This window comes from Silene latifolia, chromosome 10 (assembly GCF_048544455.1).
Source record: "Silene latifolia isolate original U9 population chromosome 10, ASM4854445v1, whole genome shotgun sequence".
Classification (NCBI taxonomy): domain Eukaryota; kingdom Viridiplantae; phylum Streptophyta; class Magnoliopsida; order Caryophyllales; family Caryophyllaceae; genus Silene; species Silene latifolia.
The window spans coordinates 63001944-63012106 of NC_133535.1; the positions used below are offsets into that span (position 1 = coordinate 63001944).

Consider the following 10163-nt stretch of genomic DNA (forward strand, 5'->3'; position numbering starts at 1 on the left):
TGAAATCTGGTTTAAAAAAGCTAAATAGAGAACAGTTTGGGGACATTGAGAATCTCACACATGTTGCTGAGATTTCTCTGGGTAAAATTCAGGAATTGCTTGTTCAGGATCCTTTGAACCCTGAGATGTGTCAGGCTGAAAGGGATTCTGCTAAGGAAGTGGGGGATCTTAGACAGGCTAGAGACCAATTCCTGAGACAAAAAGCAAAGATGGAATGGTTGAGGTTGGGAGATGATAATACAGCGTTCTTTCATGCTAGTATTAAGAGTAGAAGGGCTAAGAATAGGGTGTTCCAAGTGAAGGATATGACTGGGCAGTTATGTTCTACCTATGAGACAGTCCAACAAGCTTTTGAGAACTACTACATCTCTTTATTGGGAACCTCAAAGACTGTGAGACCTATTAATAGGAAAATTGTACAGCATGGGAATTGTTTAAATGCTGAGCATTGTGAGAAGTTGACTTCCCCTGTAACTGGTGAGGAAATTAGAGATGCTATGTTCGCTATTCCAGGGAACAAAGCTCCTGGCCCTGATGGGTATAGTAGTCAATTCTTCAAGGATAATTGGGAGTTGGTTGGAGGGGATATTATTGCTGCTGTTAAGAATTTCTTCTGCTATTGGAAATTATTGAAGCAATGTAATGCCACAACAATTACCTTGGTGCCTAAAGTGAATGCTCATGAAACTGTTCAGCAATTTAGACCAATTGCATGTTGCAATACAGTGTATAAATGCATATCCAAGGTTCTTTGCAATAGAATTAGTATTGTTTTGCCTGACATTGTTAGCCCTTCCCAGGGAGCTTTCATCAAAGGGAGGGATATTGTTGGCAACATATTAATTTGTCAAGATTTGATAAAACTTTACAAGAGAAAGAGTTGTTCTCCCAGAGCCATGATGAAGATTGACTTGCAAAAAGCCTATGACTCTGTTGAATGGGAATTTGTGGGTCATATGTTGGAAGGCTTGGGATTTCCTGAGAAGATTTGCAGCTTGGTGATGAAATGCATCACTACCCCCTCTTACTCTATATCTCTGAATGGGGAGTCTTTTGAGTTTTTCAGAGGTAGAAGGTGTCTCAGGCAGGGGGGGCCCTCTCTCCCCCCTCCTGTTCACAGTTTGCCTTAAGTATTTGAGTAGGGTTCTTATGGTGGTGCAAAAGCATACAAGGTTTAAATTCCACCCCCTCTGCCAGAGGGTCAAGCTCTCTCATTTATGCTTTGTAGATGATCTTATCCTCTTTTGCAAAGCTGATAGGGATTCTGTGGGATAGATGATAAAAGCTTTCTCAATGTTCTCTAGGGCTACTGGGCTGGTGATGAATAAGGGTAAATCTAGCCTGTACTGTAATGGTGTTGATAATCCGGTTCTCAGGGATTTGGAGCTTATCACTGGGATGAAGAGAGGACAAGTCCCTTTCACTTATCTTGGGGTCACTGTCTCCCCTAAACGGTTATCTGTGATGGATTGTAACAGACTTGTGGACAATGTTGTGGATAGAATTCGAGGGCTTGGCTCTAGAAAGCTCTCTTATGCTGGGAGGACTATCTTGATTCAGTCTGTGTTGAGCACTCTTCATAGTTATTGGGCCAGGATTTTTATCCTCCCTAAGATTGTGATTTCCAAAATTGAAGCAATTTGTAGATCTTACCTGTGGCATGGCAGTGATTCAAAAGAAAGACCTGCACTTGTTTCATGAGAGAATGCTTGCAAACCCATTAAACAGGGAGGGTTAGGGTTTAAACATCTCCACTGTTGGAATGTTGCAGCTGTAGGGAAATATATCTGGTGGGTGGCTCAAAAAGCTGACCATTTATGGGTGCGGTGGGTTCACTCTATTTACATCAAAAACTGTAATTGGATGGACTATGAACCTGGTAGTGGCAGCAGCTGGGCTTGGCGTAAAATTTGCCAGGTTAAGCATCTTATGAAACCTTCTTATCTTTGTCTGGTTTGGAGCAGTATACAATCAAAGCAGGGTATCACTGGCTTAAGCCTGATGGGAATTTGGTGCCATGGTACCCCTGGATGCTGAATAAGTGGTTGATTCCTAGACAAGCTTTTATTGTTTGGTTGATTGCTCATCAGAAGCTTCTGACACAGGACAGGCTGATCAGGATGCAAATCATTTCTGAAAACAAGTGTTTCTTATGTGGGTTGCAGGAGGAAAACTTGAACCATCTGTTTCTTGAATTTTCATTTAGCAGGAAATGTAGTGATATGGTCTCTGAATGGTGCTGCTTCAGATTTCCTATGCAGCAGCTTATCAGTTGGTGGATTGAATGGAGACAAGCCTCTGCTTGTAAAAAGAAAATTATTGCCATGATTCTTGCTAGTCTGATGTACCATATTTGGCATAGCAGGAATTATAGCAGGATAGATGGTTATGTTTTTAGACCTCAGGCTATTGCAGCACGGGTAAAGCATGATGTTCAAAGTCGTTTAGCACAATGCAGCATTCGTAGTAGAAATGCATCTGTACTAGCATGGGTAGAGAATATATGTTGTAATTGAGTCTGCTTCTAGTAAGGCTCGAACATTGGTTGTATGGGACTATTGATTTATTTTAATGAGAACTTACATTTTCCCAAAAAAAACAAAGAAGTGGACTTATCACCACTTCCCTCTTCACTTTGTTGTTCACCTTGCTCATCATCCTCTTCTCCTTCTTCACTAGCTTTTTCATCAATGTTATCATCAACCTCTTCATCACCGACAACCTCATTATCACCCGGAAACTCACCCCTAGATGCACTCCGAAAGAAGACTTCCCTATCCGCCCAACTAGGCAAAGGACATGAAGGGTCAAGTAGTCCTTGCCTAGCTAAGTGAAGGAGGGGTGGATATTGGGCTAAGTAAGCATCTTCCCGGTCCTTGAAGGCTTGCTTGTGCATCTCTTGTATAAGAAGAGTCATATAATCTTTGCCTGCTTCAACACCTTCGGGCTTGAACTCTTGGTACTTGAAAGGATAGGGTGGTGTGACAATGGAAGAGGAGGGCATTTTAATTTCACCCTTTTGTTGTCGGATAATGTATTCGGCCTCTTTTGAAAGGGGAAGAAGATAGTTGGTCCGGTGGACACTTAAACGACAAATCTTCGAAGGCAAAGTGAAAGATCTAGCCTCACTAGTGAGCCACCCATACTTGGTGTCAAGAGGGTTATGAGAGACCCACTTGTACTTGTTTATCAGAGTATCAATATCAATGAGATGACCACCCTTATTTGCCTCATACTTGCTATCCTTGTTGAAGTTAGGATCAAAGTATTTAGCCAAAAGAGTGACTAGACCTCCATTTACAATGACGGTAGTGCCTTGCTTCCCACAATCAACATTTAGCAATCTATCCACCAAAAGCCTTAGAGAGTTAAAAGGCTTGGTGAATTCCCTTCCAATGTTCAAGGCCGACTCAAGAAAAACAAAATCGAGTTTGGTGAAATCGTTAGTGTCTTTTCTTGCAATGATGGTGTTCCCTACAACCTTGTGCCACACTCTAATGCCCGGATGGTGGACTAATAGAGCGCGACTAGCATGAAAGTTCTCAAATTTCCTTCCGGAAATCGCCTCCCAAAGAGGGTCGGGGTCATATTTGCCAACATTCTTGAAATAACTCGGTAAATCACTAAGACCCAAAGCTTTACCCATTTCCTCAAAGGAGATGCGCCTACTAATATTAGCTAGGCGAAACACGATGGTTTTCATAGTCTCAACCTTGTTAACTTTCAAAGAACTCAAAAATTCTAAGGTAAGGGAGGGGTATGTCAATTCTTTTGTTGTAAACAATTTCTCCAACCCCATGGCTTTAAAGAAGGCTCTAGTTTTCTCAAGGACACCCAACTTATCTAAGGCATCTTCACAAATAAATTTGGTGGATAGAAATGATTTACTAGCAAACTTGGCAAAAGTGTCCCTATGGGATTTGGAAATGAAAATTACCTCCGGATAATTCGAAAGTTAAGCAATTTCCGGAGTAGTAGATTTTGTTGCTTCCATGGGAGGTTGTTGTTGTTGCACCTCCAAGTTTAGGCTAGCTACCACCATAGCCAATGCTTTCTTTGCTTGAAGACTCTTTTGTCTTGATGAGAGTGCCTTTGCCTTTGGTGCCTTTGCCTTTGTTGCTTTTGTTGCTCCCTTTGTCTTTGCCATTGATGAATAAACCAAGAAAAGAGTGAAAAATCTTCAATTTCTAGTGCACCCAAATCGATTTAAAGATGAAAGGCTTTGCCTTTATGAATTCAAAAATCGACTCAAAGGTTGAAGATTTTGTGCTTGGTTTTGATTTTTGTTGAAAGAGGAGTGATTAATTTGTTGTTGAAAGGATGTTTTGGTTAGATTTTGGTGAATGTTGTTGAGGAATATTGTTTTTATTATGGAGAGGATGAGGGTTTTGGAATTATGGGGTTTATGGGTAGTGTTTTGAATGAAGGAATGAGGAAATGAATGTGGGATGGGGTTTATAATAAACCCGAAAAATTGGAAATGCAGGGGGAAGACGGGCGGCTTTCCTTCGGGACGCCCGGATTCTGTCTGGATGGGCTTCAGGAATTCTCGCCTAAAGACGGGCGGATTTCAGCAAAGACGGACGGATTTGAAAACACGGGACGGGCGTCTTTCAGAGAAGACGGGCGGATTCCTTTCCAGGGATTTTTCTTGTTTTTTTCTCAGCCAAAAGACGGGCGTCTTCTCTTTCAGGACGGGCGTCTTTATGAAGACGGGCAGATTCTACTGCAGGACGCCCGGATTCGTTAACAGTCACAAAATTTCAAAAATTAAGCTCAGAAGGACGGGCGTCTTCTGCCCAATATGCCCAGATTGTCTGAAGACGGGCAGATTCTCTTGAAACCGCTTGGGTTCTACCCCTTTTACCCGGATTCAGTTCCATCCGTGTACCTTGCATATCCCTTGTCATTTTTTCATTCTTCAAAATCTCGTGTTCTTCATTGTGGGGGCACTACTAAGACATGAATAGCCTAGGCAATTGCTATCCCCACACTAAGCTAAAGCACTACACATCAATTGAAATCATTAGTCCCTCCCTCACTTCTCTCAAACATGATAATCATCTTGATCAAGGCATAAAAAAATCCAAAAATGACAAAAAAAATGCAAATTAAGAATTAAAATGCGAGTTAGGGAGTTAGAAATATTTACAAATGGTGGTTTAGGGAGGACTCCACCAAACTCTCATTCTTGATGAGATGTCAATGGGGCATGTCCAAGGTGTTGTTGATGTTGCTCAACACCTTGAAAAAGTAATCAAAAGCTTGTTCATTGTCGTGATAAAGTTCTTCAATAGATCTTTGCCCTTGTTGTCGGTCTTGATCGATAGCATTACCAATGTAGGGATTGAAAATCCCTTCAAACTCATCGTCCCAAAGACCACAAACTTCATCTACTTGGTCACTAAAGATCTCTTGAGTTGATAGAGACAACTCTCCCATTATCTTGTTTTGGCCAATGAGGCCATCTTCTTCATTGCTTGACTTTGGTGAACTTTGCAAGCTCTCCTTGTTACAATTCACTTGCTCTTTGAATGGAGCATCTTCAATTTTCTTCTTTCATTGGGGTTCCGACTTCTTCCTATCATACTTCCGGCTATAATGATCGATCATGAAACATGGTTCATGTAAACGGGGAGCTCTCATAGTTTTGTCAAGATTGAAAGTTATACTCTCATCTCCCACTTCTAGAGTGAGCTCTCCATGTTTCACATCAATCACCGCACCCATGGTGTGTAATAAAGGTCTTCCTATAATGATTGGAATGTTGGAATCTTCTTCCATATCAACAATGACAAAGTCCACCGGGATGAAAATTTTCCCAATTCGTACGAGAACATCTTCCCATATCCCTAATGGTGTCTTCGTCGATCTATCGGCCATTTGGAGTCTGATATTGGTGCATTTAAGCTCTCCCATCCCCAACCTTTTACTCTCCGAGTACGGCATAACACTCACACTAGCCCCAAGATCACATATAGCTTTGTTGATCGTGGTGTCGCCAATGGTACACGGTATTAAGAAGCTTCCCGGATCCTTGAGTTTTGGAGGTGAACTCCCTTGGAGTATTGCACTACTCACCTTAGTGAAGGCGATAGTCTCAAGCTTCCGGATCGACTTCTTCTTTGTGAGGATGTCTTTCATGTATTTCGCATAGGCCAGCACATGATTGATTAATTCCGTGAAAGGAATTGAGACTTCTAAATTCTTCACAATTTCCATAAACTTTCCAAGTTGGTCATCAAATTTGGGCTTGGCTTGACGACTTGGAAAAGGAAGTCTAATCACAAAGGGCTCCTTCTCCTTGACCTTGTCTTCATTTTTCTTTGAAATTTCTTCTTTTGATGATTCTCCATCTTTGGAGTTTTGCACAATTTCTTCCTTATCACTAGCTTCCACAACTTCATCCTCAACTTGCTTCTTCGGTGCTTCATACATTGTACCACTTCTCAAGTGAATGGCACTAACCGTTTCATGTCTTGGGGGATTACTTTGAAGTGGTAATTGCCCCTTTTGTCTTTGTGAGCTTGATGATGCTAGTTGAGTTAATTGGGTTTCCAACATTTTGGTGTGAGCTAGGATGTTGTTGATGGTGGTTTCCTTTGCTTGACTATCTTTTTGCATTTGAGTGAAAAATTCTTGTTGATTCTTTTGCATTTGGAGGACCGCTTTGTGAACATCAAAACCTTGGTCATTTTGTTGATTGTATGGATTTTGATTATGGTAACCTTGGTTTTGGTTGTAAAAGAGTCTTTGATTTTGGTTTCTCATGGGAGGTGGGGTGTATGTTCTTTGAGGGTTTTGAACATTTTGACTTTTGTATGAGAGATTTGGATGGAATTTGGTGTTTTCATTGTAATAGTTGGAATAAGGGGTACCACTCTTGTATGCTTGGAAAGCATTCACTTGTTCATTTGTTCCCCTACATTCACTTGATTCATGTCCCAAAGTTCCACAATTCTCACATATCCCACTTGGGATTGATGAGGATGCCGTCATGGCATTAACATGATGCTTTGGTGATTTCGAGGCTTCTTCAAGTCTAGCCATAGCTTTTTCAAACTTCAAATTGATGGTATCAATGTGAGCACTAAGTTGAGCACCCAATTGAGTAACGGAGTCCACTTCATGTTTTCCACCTCTAGTAGCCTTGCGAGGTCTACTATATTATGAGTTATGGACCGCCATTTCCTCAATTTTGTTTCAAGTTTGATTGTCATCAACTTCGGTGAACATTCCATTTGATCCCATGTTGAGAATGTTCCTTGAATCTTCATATAGTAGACCGTTCCAAAATTGTTGTACCAAGAACCACTCGCTAAGTCCATGGTGAGGACATGAGTGACAAATTCCTTTGAACCGCTCCCAAGCTTCATACAAAGATTCTTCATCCCTTTGCTTAAAACCCGTAATTTGGGCTCTTAGCATGTTAGTCTTTTCCGGTGGGTAGAATTTTTTGTAGAAAGCTATAGCCAACTTCTTCCAAGAATCAATTCCGAGAGTGGCCTTATCAAGGCCCTTCAACCATTGTTTCGCGGTGCCAATTAGAGAAAAAGGAAATAAGACCCATCGAATTTGGTCTTGAGTTACACCGGTTTGAGAAATCGCATCACAATAGTCACAAAAGGTCTCAATATGAGAATGAGGGTCTTCACTAGGCATCCCCCCAAATTGGCTCCTTTCGACTAATTGGATAAATGCGGATTTAGCAATGAAATTTCCGGTTAAATGTTGTGGTGTGGGAGTACTATTGGGTAGGTTCTCCTCGGTGGGTACGGAATGTGATGAAAACTTAGGCATTGTGGGTTGATTTTGTGTTGTATTTTGTGTTGGGTTCTCCTCACCTTCTCTTGCAAAAGGGTTGATAAACTCAATAGTTGGTTGAATATCTACAACCTCACTAATACCTCTCAAATTTCTCCTAGCAAGTCTTCTAATGGTTGTCAAAGTTCTTTCAATTTCACGATCAAAAGGTAACAAATCACCTTGTGACCTTCTAGACATGTAAAATATCAAACAACTCGAAAACAATTAGAACAAACCTTGAGGAGTTTTACTTCCTCAAGGCAAAGAAAGACACATATAATAACAATATAAGAAAATCTAAATCAAAATAACACCGTCCCCGGCAACGGCGCCATTTTTGGCCGGTCGGAGCTATATTCTATTTTTCGGAACAATTGTCGTTGGAAGCACCTAGAACAAAACACAATTTATAGCTTCACAAACAACTCTACAATTAGTAAAGGGCAAGTAAAGGTCGGATCCCAAGGGACGGGAATTGAGATGAGATTTCTATTGGAACTAGTGGTGTCTTAGGGGTGTCACAATTTGGGTTGATGTAGAAGGTCACTAAACTAAATAGCAATGAAAGTAAACAAGCAAGATGAATTGAAAGGGTTGTAAACAATTGATAAAAAGTACTAGGGTGTCATGGGGTCATAGGGGATTCATGGGAATTGATCATATAAACATGTTCTCAAATTATAAGCAAGCAATTATTGTTGTGATGGATTGAGTTGGGTTATATCTTACAATCCTAGGAATGTTTGGGTCCCGGAGCCGAATCGATTAGATTGTACAACACCTACAAGTCGACTTAGTCTTCCCTACTCAACAACATGCATGGTCTAATGAGACTCGAGTTGGTTTATGTCTTACAAGTCTCATTGAAAAGGTAGGTGATGGGTAAAAAATGCAAGGATTCATAGGCTCGCATTTCATCAAACATAACATGTGCATGAGTTGAGATCAAAACAAGCAAGCAAAAAAATCATGAAAGCATATTAATTTAAGCATGAATCATTCCCCATGTTGGTTTCCCCTAATTACCCATTAACCCTAGCTATGGAACTACTCACTCATTATCATGTTGAACATGCTAGCAAGGTTGTCAATCATACCAACAAAGTGAAACATGATGAACAAATGGAAGTAATTAGCAATAATTAAAAAGGGATTAAGAGAATTATACCTACTAATGATTCCAATTGTGACACCCTCATTTATTGCGGAAAAGTAAACACGTAATTCTAGAATAAAACTGACAGAATATGTTTGTAATAGGTTCATTATAGTAAAAACCTGTAATTTTTAAAACCTGAACCTGTTATAAAGATATCCAAAAGGGAAGGTGTCAAACATGCAAGGTCCAAAATAAATCTCATGAATGAAATATCGCTAAAGTCGCGAAACAAAGTTATACAAACCAAATATGAGAAAGGGAGACATATGTCCCTAAAATGTATGTGACATAAAAAGGGTTTAAGGGTCACAATAAAATAAAACCAGTCTAGGTCCCAAGGTTACTTTGCTCGCTAGCTCGTCCATGTACCCCATATATGCATCACCTACCTGTCATTCGCATTTTATACAAATACGAAAGCCACGGTCGATGGGGAGTAACTCCGAGTTCTCCCGACCACGAAATGTCATAATTAATATAACATGTAAACATAAGAATATGAATATGAATAACACTTAGCCTTAGCATATAGATGCTAGACAATCGTGCTTATCATGTGAACAACCATATAACAACACATAGTCCTAGCCTGTGAATACTAGACCGACTCATACTACACTATCATGTGAATCACATAACATCCAGGAATCCAAACTCTATCAACCATAGCCGGCTTGCATCTCACCTTCTATGATTCATAGAATCACCATACAAGAAAGGACAATATATCAAAGACAGGCATAAGTTCTTAGTACGGTCAATAGTCACTCTGTAACTCGAGTCTATACCACGAGGTAGGGAAGGTAATCGAACCGGTATCTTGGCTCAGAGGTTCTATCAAAACATGGCCAAGACACAACACAACCCTAGCCTAAAATCTGCGCAGACCTAGACATGCGGATACACACCACCCCACCCAAGACCCACAATTTTTCTAAAACAAAGTGAGTACCCTAAGGAGTCCACCAAAGGGTTGACTAGTACTTAAGCTGACCACTTACTCTCAAAATAAGTAACGAGGTCATGCCCCAACTTGGATATAATCCCACCAAGTCAGGAACACAGAGGCTATCAAGCAGTGAACATATACTCGTCAAAGACTATAATGGCTTATCTGTGATAAAGGCCGAAACACTCACCTAGGACCTAAATAAAACCAATCTAGGTCCCAGCTTGAATACTTTAGCCCACACCACAC

At 40.6% G+C, this 10163-nt stretch overlaps 1 protein-coding gene and 1 non-coding gene across 2 annotated transcripts; both read left to right on the forward strand.

Moving 5' to 3' along the window:
- The first annotated feature begins 1275 nt into the window (after positions 1-1275).
- On the forward strand, positions 1276-2516 carry LOC141607668 (uncharacterized). Its single transcript, XM_074427023.1, has 3 exons — positions 1276-1617; positions 1729-1917; positions 1965-2516. The coding sequence occupies exons 1-3, from the start codon at positions 1276-1278 to the stop codon at positions 2514-2516; spliced, it is 1083 nt and encodes a 360-aa protein (XP_074283124.1).
- Positions 2517-7321: 4805 nt separating this feature from the next.
- On the forward strand, positions 7322-7428 carry LOC141610068 (small nucleolar RNA R71). The gene has a single exon (XR_012527962.1). It is a non-coding gene; the product is annotated as a small nucleolar RNA R71 (small nucleolar RNA).
- Positions 7429-10163: the final 2735 nt, after the last annotated feature.

Coding starts and splice junctions, on each gene's coding strand:
- LOC141607668 (XM_074427023.1), top strand. CDS start 1,276: ATGATAAAAGCTTTCTCAATGTTCTCTAGGGCTACTGGGCTGGTGATG. Junction 1,618..1,728: donor TTTTTATCCTCCCTAAGATT/GTGATTTCCAAA, acceptor CCCATTAAACAG/GGAGGGTTAGGGTTTAAACA. Junction 1,918..1,964: donor CTTGGCGTAAAATTTGCCAG/GTTAAGCATCTT, acceptor GGTTTGGAGCAG/TATACAATCAAAGCAGGGTA.